The sequence below is a fragment of the Haliotis rufescens genome, unplaced genomic scaffold (assembly GCF_023055435.1).
Source record: "Haliotis rufescens isolate VD_foot unplaced genomic scaffold, xgHalRufe1.0.p SCAF_21, whole genome shotgun sequence".
Lineage (NCBI taxonomy): Eukaryota > Metazoa > Mollusca > Gastropoda > Lepetellida > Haliotidae > Haliotis > Haliotis rufescens.
Genome location: NW_025963902.1, coordinates 8974642 through 8985374, shown reverse-complemented (window position 1 = coordinate 8985374; position 10733 = coordinate 8974642). Strand labels below are relative to the sequence as shown.

The following is a 10733-nucleotide window of genomic DNA, read 5'->3' as shown; positions in this document are numbered from 1 at the left end:
TCAACAAATAAGTAACAGTCGACAGTTATCAGGGAAATAACATGAAACAATACTCTTTGTTACATATATAGTCCCTTGATTGATGAGCCTTGCCTCAGTCCCCACACTCCCGGAGGGGTCGCTCAGGGACCCTGTGGTGCAGCGAGTAGACATACACCTCCGGATATAAAGAAGATTATCGTCATCATTACTCGGTCATTATTAACGTCAGATCGTATTTTTGTTGGTTAGCTAAGGCGCCATGTTCACCAGTGTCAAAACACACGTAAAGCAGTTGAGTAAAACATCCAACATGATTCACGTTAACGGCAACACCGTAAAGAACTTAATAAATATGTTTTGTATGTATATATATATATATATATATATATATATATATATATATATATATATATATATATATATATATATATAAACTGGGCGGCAAAAGATAGTATAGGTCAAGTTCCATGATCGATAAAAAAATAACAAGAAGATGTTTTGTTGTGAATTATAATTTTAAATTAACTAGGGAGGGGTACCAAATGGTTGATCAACCACAGTTTGAATGAAATTGTGCAATCACAGGTAATGTAAGCTCAAGGTAAACAATGGTGGGGTAAGAAATTTCATTTTCAAAAGTTGTCTGTAATGTCACTAAGAAATTGTCAGACACACTACAAGTTCATTGTCGACACAGTTGCCTTCAATAGCGTGTATGACCTCCAGCTGCCTCAATGCATGCTGTGATACGCCGTCTCATCGATGACGTCAGTCTTCTGATGACGTGGACTGGAATCTGTTGCCACTCGTCTCTCAGGGCCTGCCGCAATTCTTGTCTGTTGACGGGAGGCTGATGGCGTGTTCTAATCTGTCTGTCAAGATTGTCCCACAGATGTTCAATAGGATTCATATCGGGTGAGTGGGAAGGCCAGGGCAAAACGTCAACGTTGCAGTATGGAGCCTGGCATTGTAGTGTTGAAACAATGTCCCCTGCTGTTGGTTTTGTAAGAACGGAAGCACAACTGGCTGCAACACTTGGTCTCTGTACTGCACAGCGTTCAGGTTTCCCTGTATAATCACCAAATCAGTCTTCTGATCTCCACAAATACCGCCACACACCATGACACCTCCCCCGGCGATTGGATGAACCTCTCGAATACACGCCGGAGCCAAACGTCCCCCTCCGCGTCGATAAACTCGTTCTCTGCCGTCGTTTCGAAACAAGTTAAACCGACTTTCATCAGTAAGCAGCACTCGTCGCCAATATCTCACTTGCCAGCGTCGAACCTGCCTCGCCCATCGCAGTCTCAGGCGTCGATGTTGAGCAGTCAGTAACATTCCTCGGAAAGGACGATACGCTCGGATTACAGCAGCACGAAGTCGTCGTAGTACTGTACGTTGGCTAGTGGGATGTCCCAACGCTGTTACTGCCGTCGCCGTCGCGGTTACGAATCGCAGGTTAATGAGCCGTATCTGACCGTCTTCTAGTGGTGTTGTCACTCGGGGTCGTCCGGTTCTAGGCCTGTCCTGTGTCCTCCCTGTCTGCCTGTTCCGTTGAATCAGCCTGGCTACTGTCAATGGTGTACAACCAAACCTTCCGGCAATTTGGACCTGTGTTGCCCCCATTTCGGCCATACCGATGTCTCTCTCTCTCTCTCTCTCTCTGCTCCTGTGACAGTCGTGACACTTCGTTTGTGTGCTTTCATCACGTGTGGTTATACCCTGCAGACGAACGCATTTATACAGCGAACATGCACGTGCAGTTTATGCCATAGGCGGGAAACCTGTTTCACCATTTTTTTGTCACCGCATGAGCGCCGTCAAAGGTGGCGCGTTCGGGTGAGGTGTTTTTTGGTACCTGTTTGGACTGAGGTTTACTTGTGCTGTGTCAAGTGACTTTCACTGACTCACAAACAACGTGCAGCCTTTTGCTTCGTCGTAGCATGTGCAAGAGATTTATTGTTCCGGTCAGAATTCTGCTTGGAGCCTGTTTTCTTCTTGGCGGAAGAATCTGATTCATTGTTCCGTTCAGAAATGTATTTCCCTCCCAGGCTTGACACGTGGTATTTTGTCATGATCACGTGAACCAATCAGATCTCAACATCTGTGTTGCATCTGATTTATCTTAATGTTAAAAATGCACATACATAGTATTGACATGCATGTTTGTTCAGACCGAAAGGTGGGTCAATATCTGAAGAATGGTTCCGGTCGACGAGGTAGACAATACATAAAAGCCACCAAACCCTTTCCATAATCAGACCGCCTCCGTGGTCTTGTGGTAGAGCGTCCGCCCGGAGAGCGGAAGGTCCGGGGTTCGATCCCGGGCCGCGTCATACAAAAAGACGTTAAAAGATTGTACTTGTTGTTACCCTGTCTGGCTCTCGGCATTAAGGGGCTAAAACAAGGACTGGTCGGCTCGGAGTCAGTATACTGTGTCTGAGTGGGGTATTCATGTTAAATTGCGGCATGGTATCTCAGTGAGCTAGCACTATAAATCGGCATCAGTCCGGACTACAAGCAGCCACACACACACACACGTACATGCACGTCGCTATATAAGTGCAATAATCTTGGACGCGACGTTAAACCCAATTTCACCTCACCTCACCTTTCCATAATCATGAGGTATCTCTTCCAACAGTAGATTCCATAGTTCGATTCTGAAAATGCCATGCCCATGCGTTTACAAACACTGCGGACCCGTGAAGATCCGGGGTAGAATAGGTCTTCAGCATCCCATGCTTGCCGTGAAAGGCGACTATGCTTGTCGTAAGAGGCGACCAACGGAATCGGGTGGTCAGGCTCGCTGCCTTGATTGATGCATGTCATCGATCCCAATTGTGTGGATCGATGCTCATGATATCAATTACTGGATTGTCTAGTCCAGACTCGATTATTTACAGACCGCCGTCATATACCTGGAATATTTCTAAGTGCGAGGTTAAACAACAAACAAACAAACAAAAACAAACTGCGTCGGAAATGAAATGAAGTCTTTAATTAGATTTGAGATTTTATTATTCGGAACCCGGAAGAAAACATTAACATTTCATTCATATATGTTTTTATTATGCCTTAAAGTGAGTTTGACCAATCAGAGAGCAGAACTACTGACCCCACATGAGCCCGTATACCATCAGTAAAAATCCAAGATCGTTCTTACTGACCTAATATGAGACCGAATACCGTCAGTAACAGCCATTTTGGATTTCGCAACACCAGCCTCATATGTTACACGTGAAAATTCTGGTACAGAAATTCGTTATTCGACACTGTTTTGTGTTTCAATATTGATGTGCAAGGAGGTTAATGGGTTTTTCTAGATCACGTTCGTGACTTTAATAAAGATTATATAAAGTTAAAATTATCAATAAGGGTTGACCTCTCAGGTTTGAAGAGTAGTCTCCCTTTGAAACATATCGTTAACGGTTGTGAGTGTCAAGTTTTGACATGGCATGTACGATATGGATACCAGATAGTGGAAACTTTTCGGCAAAATAAATTATGTGCGTCTCCCAATATGTTTCTGCTAACCTAATGTGACACCGTATAGGGCATCTTAAGACACCATAACTAATAATATGCATGCAATACACAGTCCATTAAAGAAGTTGTTATCCATACAATTGTGTCAACCCTGAATACACAGTCATACAAAAAACGCTTGAATAATGTTTATGTATCACAGATAGCATTGATCAGAGGTTATATCCATTCAAAGCCTTTCAAGTATATATTGAACAACAATACATGTTCCTATTTCCTTGATGTTTTATACAGATTTGGGACCCTGTGAGTTCTAGATAATGGTGCTCGTATTCATCATGAAGATTGCGTGTCAGCTTCATGTTGGAGCAAAGTCCGAAGTGATGCGGGTCTTAGACGTTCACCCCTTTGCACGAGCACGGGTATTGGGTTGACAAGACTACAAACATAATCAGGGAAATACTGGGATTCGAATCCACTGTCATACGTTCCTGACACGTCGAAGGGGCGCAACGCTGTTCAGCAGACTGGTCTAGACGTGCCCACCAGTATGGAGTGAGTGAGTGGATATGGTTTTACGCCGCTTTTAGCAATATTCCAGCAATATCACGGCGGGGGACACCAGAAATGGGCTTCACACATTGTACCCATGTCGGGAATCGAACCCGGGTCTTCGGCGTGACGAGCGAACGCTTTAACCACTAGGCTACCCGGCCGCCCCCCACCAGTATGGAGGACCCGTGAAGATAGTTATAGGTCTTCAACAGTCCATGCTTGCCGTAAAAGGCGACTATGCTTGTCGTAGGAGGCGACTAACGGGATCGGGTGGTCAGGGTCGCTGACTTGATTAATGCATGTTATCCTATCACAATTTCGTGGATCGATGTTCATGATGTCAATCACTGCATAGTCTGGTCCAGACTCGATTATTTACAGACCGCCGTCATATAGCTGGAATATTGCCGAGTGCGGCGTTAAACATAAACAAACAAAAAACAAGTATGGGGACTACAAATAACCTGGACCATTATATCTTGTTCCAAACACATATTGAATACCCTTTAAAGCAACAGGCTTAAAATACACAGATACTTTCTCATACCTTATGGGTTTTTTATCGTTTACCTCCACAGTCAACAATATTCAGCTACAACATGGCGGCCTGTAAATAATCGAGTCTCGATCAGACAAAATAATGATTGATATTATGAGCATTGTCCCTTGCCACGTGGATAATCATGATCACCGAGCCAGGTCCATTGATAAAATAAATAACCCATGAAGGTCTATTTCATTGATATATATTTTTCTTCAGTCGAACCTGACATTAGACATATCGCTTAACACGATGGTACGATCTTTGTATCGCTATTTGACATCCGCCAATATCAAGCTTTGTAATCAGTGGTATTAGTTCGCGAAGTGTTGTCAAGTACAGATATTGTTTGTCTTAATACATCTTGCGGCCCATCTTCCCGAGGCAAGAGAGTTAACTGACTTTAAAACTGACTGATCGACAGTCAAGATCTTTATTGTGAAAAATCCGTTCTTACTTTGCGAAGTGCATCAAATCACGTGAGCACCTTGATTAAAAACCTGAAAAGATTTGGAATATATCTGTTGACAACGAGTTGGCGGTGCACATGCCTTGCAAATCCTGCAATCGACCGAACTCTGCATGACCGTTTACGAAACGGATTTCGATTTCGTTGCGCGACTTTGATTGGACTATGCATAGACTCGTTCGTCCAGCCAACTCCATAATACCAGCCGGCAAGGGTGGAAACTGGACTGTTATAGTCAGAAAACTCGGGAAGATGCATGCGGCCATCTGTCAGAATCCTGTACGTACATGTTTCAACATTATAATTATATATTTTGCATGCATATACTGTTACATCGAAATCGATTGGTTCATGCACATTCACTAAAATCGATTGGTTCGTGCATGTTCTGCAACATAAAATCGATTGGTTCATTCATATACTCAGTGTACTAAAAAAACAAAACTAATGTCGGTAGAAGCGTGCAATCCTGACCTTTACTTACATCAGTGTCGCGTACCTCCTACAAATCCACTTCCATGCAGAACCGAAATACACTGATAACACACTGTATGTACAATTAAGATACAACTTGCAATTACAAATACCGTATTCGACGTAATAAGCGCCCAGGGCGCTCACAAAATTAGGAATAGGGGGCTCTTATTAGAATATTATTTTGGTGAAAAAAACAGAGTTGAAAGATAATGTTTATGTACGACAGATATATTTTTCCAGAATTAAATTGGCCATTATTAATGGTGCATATAACACACAAGTGTGTATCATACGCGAATAAATAAGTCTTGTGTACACTGATCAGTTGGAAGGGGTGCTAATTGGGATTGTTCACTTGCCAATATATTAACAAATATCGCCCTGGGCGCTTATTGGAGCGGGGCGCTTATTACGTCGAATACGGTACGTTATAATCTGGCATGTGTGTTATACAAATCAACATGGACGTATGCAGCAGGCTGCTCCTTATATCATACATGTATTTCCCATGTCCCCATATCACGGGGGCACAGACTGACAACGGCCCAAGACGCCACACCTCGCTGTGTAATTCTCATCCGAAACACCCTCATCAAGCCGAAGACCCGGGTGCGATTCCCGACATGGGTCGATGTGTGAAGCCCATTTCTGGTGCCCCCCGCCGTGCTATTGCTGGAATATTGCTAAAAGCGGCCTTAAACCATACTCATTTACTCAGTCACTCATCCGAAACATAAACTTGGTCGAAAACGTAAGGCTTAAATTTATCAGTCATGTTCTAGTCATGGTCGTAAGATTTGTCTCGAGACAGGGGAAGGGCCTTAGAAAGGGAGACCAAGCAAGCATATGTTAATCCCATCGTTATCATGATGCTGAAGATTAGATACAGGTAGCTGTAGGAGCCGTATTCATTGAACAGGATACCCCCAAAGAAGGGGAAAAGCATGTTACCCGCACCGGAAGCCAGAAAACAAAGGGAGGTTATTTTCGGGTGCAGCTGTAGAAAGTCTGTCACCCACGCAAGAACACCAGCAAGGTAGGGTGCAGAGAAATATCCGACTATTGGTGTTAATATCCACAGCGCGATCGGAAACCTGCTAGCTAGACTGACGAAGATGATCCCAACAACAGCCAAGCCTGCTAAGTGAGCTGCTATAACTTGAAAGTTGGTGAACCGCCGTGTGTAGAACCCGCTTGAGAGCCTACAGATCAGTGATCCCACCCAGAACAGTGACGTCATTGTTACCATGTCATCCTTGGACATGCGCAGTGGCCCTTGAACGCCGTACACTGTCAAGATGGCGGAGTAGGTTGCTGGCAATGAACTGAGAAGAATGTACATCAGAGACAGGGCAAGGAAGAAGACAAGATGGATTAATTTGAACTCGAACTTCGTCTCTTCTTCATGATTCAGCTCTACATACTCTGGCGTCTTGGTTCCATGTTGAAGTCTCACAGCTCGGTATAACAACCAGTAGTACAACTGCGACAGAGCAGCAGGGAGCATGTAACAGCCGAGAACCAAGAAGGCCCATTGTACTCGGGTGTCTTCGGCCGTGCATACAGTGTTCATACCTACTCCCTGCTCGGTGATGATGGAGTCCAACACGTTCACCAGGCTGGTTGAGTTGGGTAGGGACATCGATGTGGTCTCGTTGAAGGAATTGGTTGGAACTGTCTGGTATGGGCAAAGGAAGGGCTTGGCGATTAATGGAGCCAAAATGGCCCCTGCTGATGTTCCGCAAGCCACGAAATGGAAGGGTGGTCCTTTCTTGTCCCACAGTTCACCGCATATCTGCATCACAACTGGAATAGAAAATGGGTGTATAGACGTCTAATATTGCTTTGATTCACAGTTGGACAATGATGGCAAATACCAAAACAAAAGGGCAGTCATCTTCTCTTCTTATCATCTATTCTGGTGGACGACAATTTTCTGATTTAGTTTACTGATCTGTGGGCCTTAAATTAAATGGAATTAAATTAAAAGTGTCTTTTTGTCATCTGGCTGTCACAATGATGTTAACTTTAGGTTATTGAACTCGCTGAGAGAAATAAGTAATAACAAGAAAACAGCGTTATCACTATCCCCCGCCATGGGGGACATATTTTTGTTTGTTCATAGTTGTGAATAACATTGACATTAATGTTAACTGTAAAACAAGTTTCTCTTATAAGCATGGAAACTTTCATTTAGTTCCCCGGGAAACGTATCCCCGTTGACGACAGGGTGCACAAAAACGGAAAAAAACATGTAAGGAGGGGCGTTATTCTGGACAATAATCATTTATGGGACCATTTTTTTTAACTCAGTGTTGAAAAGTGCCTCTAAGTTAAGCTTGCAAAGATTCATTCACGTAGACAACTTCTGAGAAAACTTGTCCTCATTGCAGACTCTATGCAAGTAGTAAAATAACATGAATTAAGGGTCATATCTGTGTAAGAAAATCATTTACCGCACCAATCGTGCGGGGCATTATAACCAATGTGTGTGTACTTGAGAAATGTCGTAGAGTAAATTTCGTTTTCATATTACAGAAGTAAGGACAATCGGTCATTTGAAACCTGACGTGTCGGAGACACAGATAGTTTGAAACTTATAACTAAATAGTGGTATATTTATCCATGTCAGAATGCTGGCAAATGTGAAATAGAATTCCATCCTCTTTGTTGTTATTTTTATTTCCGTGAACATCGATCCAAGGATGCATACAGTGTTAAAGACTATTCAATTACAAACATTCGCTAGTGTGATGGCCTAAATTTCGTTGCTCATGATCTACAGCCCGTTTTTATGTTGCATTGTTATGTATAGTGATATCTTTTTATGGTTATTTGCTAGTTTAAGTGTGAATCTGAGATACTCGAGTTGTTTTACTGTCCATTGATGACGGTTTGTATATACAGTAAACTACGGTTATAACGAACACGCTTATAACGAACTAACGGATATAACGAACTAACTTTTTAGTCCCGACTATATGCTGTAGTTATGCTGTATATATGCTTATAACGAATTACGGTTATAACGAATTAAAATTAGTAGTCCCTTTGAGTTCGTTATAACCGTAGTTTACTGTAGTCTGAATATAATTAGTGTTCACGTATAAACTGTTCTCCTCATGATATGGCCGACATGACGTTACATTTTAACTAACTCACTCCATTACAAATACTCACAGCAGACCACCAGCCCGCGGGTGAGGCCGAACACGAAGACCATGAAGTACATATAGTAAATGTGCTGAACCTGCGGAATGGCTGCTATGGACACAGATCCGACCATCAGGCTGAGGAACAACTGGAGACGATTATCAAATCTGGAAGCCAGGAATCCTGCAGCCAGAGACCCTAACATAGACCCCAGACCACTGGCAAAGAACAGGTAAGACAGGGCATTCAGGTCCTTCTGGAGGAGAAGCTGCAGGTCCAGGAGAGTTGGGCCTAGGATACAGTTGTGGATGCCCTGAAATAGTCATTTGGTCATTCAGTGCACTTGTTCGTGTCCTGAAATAGTCATTTGGTCATTCAGTGCACTTGTTGATGTCCTGATATAGTCATTTGGTCATTCAGTGCACTTGTTGATGTCCTGATATAGTAATTTGGTCATTCAGTGCGCTTGTTGATGTCCTGAAATAGTCATTTGTTTCTTCAGTGCACTTGTTGATGTCCCGATATAGTCATTTGGTCATTCAGTGCACTTGTTGATGTCCTGAAATAGTCATTTGGTCATTCAGTGCACTTGTTGATGTCCCGATATAGTCATTTGGTCATTCAGTGCACTTGTTGATGTCCTGATATAGTCATTTGGTCATCCAGTACACATGTGAATGCCCTGAAATAGTCATTCGGTCATTCAGTGCACTTGTTGATGTCCCGATATAGTCATTCGGTCATTCAGTGCACTTGTTGATGCCCTGATATAGTCATTTGGTCATTCGGTACACTTGTAGATACCTCTATATATGCTTTCAAATGATTTCCCTAGGCCTCATGTTCCCAGAGTATATTGGGTGAGTGAATCTTAAGCACAATTTAAAATATAAGTGTAATTTACACAAGTCGCTACTTATTGCTTTAGAGTAAAGATAGCTACGTTTTGAACAGATGAAGTCGCCAAAATAGAAAACTTATCAAATGTAAGGTACAAATAGAATTTATGTGGTATACATTTACATCTAAAATGTACGAGTGTCTAATGGTGCCCCTTTTTTATAAAAAAACAAACATTCTCGTTTTTTTTAATTATTTGTTATTTTTCGAAATTTCGATTTTTTTCTCGTGACTTCAATTATATTTTCGCAATTTCAAAACTTTGAAAAAATTAAAATAAACTTGAAATATCGAGAGAAAATTCAAACTAACGAGAAAAACATCGAAATGTCGAGTTTTTTAAATAAACATGACATATCGAGAAAATAATAGAAATAACGAGCAAATACTCGAAACTTCGCGTTTTTTAAATAGACTTCAAATAAGAAGAAAACAATCGAAGTAACGAGAAAAAAGTCGAAATTTCGAAAAAAGTAACAAATTAGTGAAATAGCGATTAAAAACCCCCCACTATGCTACCGAAGTTTCACCACTAGGCTTTCGTGCAAATGGTGATAGCGAATACAAATTATAACAAATTCTTTTTTGCGTGGCACATGAGTGACTTACCCTGTGATTGAAGGACCAGAATAACCAGAAAGTCTGGATCAGCTTGGACCGTCGGGAGATCGCTAACATCATGAACCTGTCAATGAAAATGAAGTGTATATCGTTATGTACCCGTATACTGGTCGTGTATATTATGATGAAATAACCCCGTGAAAGAAAGAATGACTTCCAATATAAAATGCGCGCGCACACACACACACAAACACAGACACACTATAACTCATATGTTATGCCATAATAAATGTTCATTCAATATTCGTCCACGAACACTTTTTTATGTTGAATATGACAATTGCAATGCATTAATTTGCCTTCACCAACCCACCCTGACTAAAGTGAGTGAGTATGGTTTTACGCCGCTTTAGACAATATTCCAGCTTCAGACATTGTACCCATGTCGGGAATCGAACCCGGGTCTTCGGCGTGACGAGCGAACGCTTGAATCATTAGGCTACCTGACCGCCCCTCTGACTAAATGTCAGGATACATATTGGGTCTGTATAAATTCTCTTCCCGGGTTCATCAGAGGAAACAAAATTAGCGATATGTATTCAGTAA

The 10733-nt window shown here is 42.1% G+C and overlaps 1 protein-coding gene across 1 annotated transcript; it reads right to left on the bottom strand.

Moving 5' to 3' along the window:
- Positions 1-5843: 5843 nt before the first annotated feature.
- Positions 5844-10249, bottom strand: LOC124150807 (major facilitator superfamily domain-containing protein 4B-like). The gene is made up of 3 exons (XM_046522879.2): positions 10176-10249; positions 8694-8979; positions 5844-7319 (listed from the first exon to the last, which is right to left on the bottom strand). The coding sequence occupies exons 1-3, from the start codon at positions 10245-10247 to the stop codon at positions 6292-6294; spliced, it is 1386 nt and encodes a 461-aa protein (XP_046378835.1). The 5' UTR covers positions 10248-10249; the 3' UTR covers positions 5844-6291.
- Positions 10250-10733: the final 484 nt, after the last annotated feature.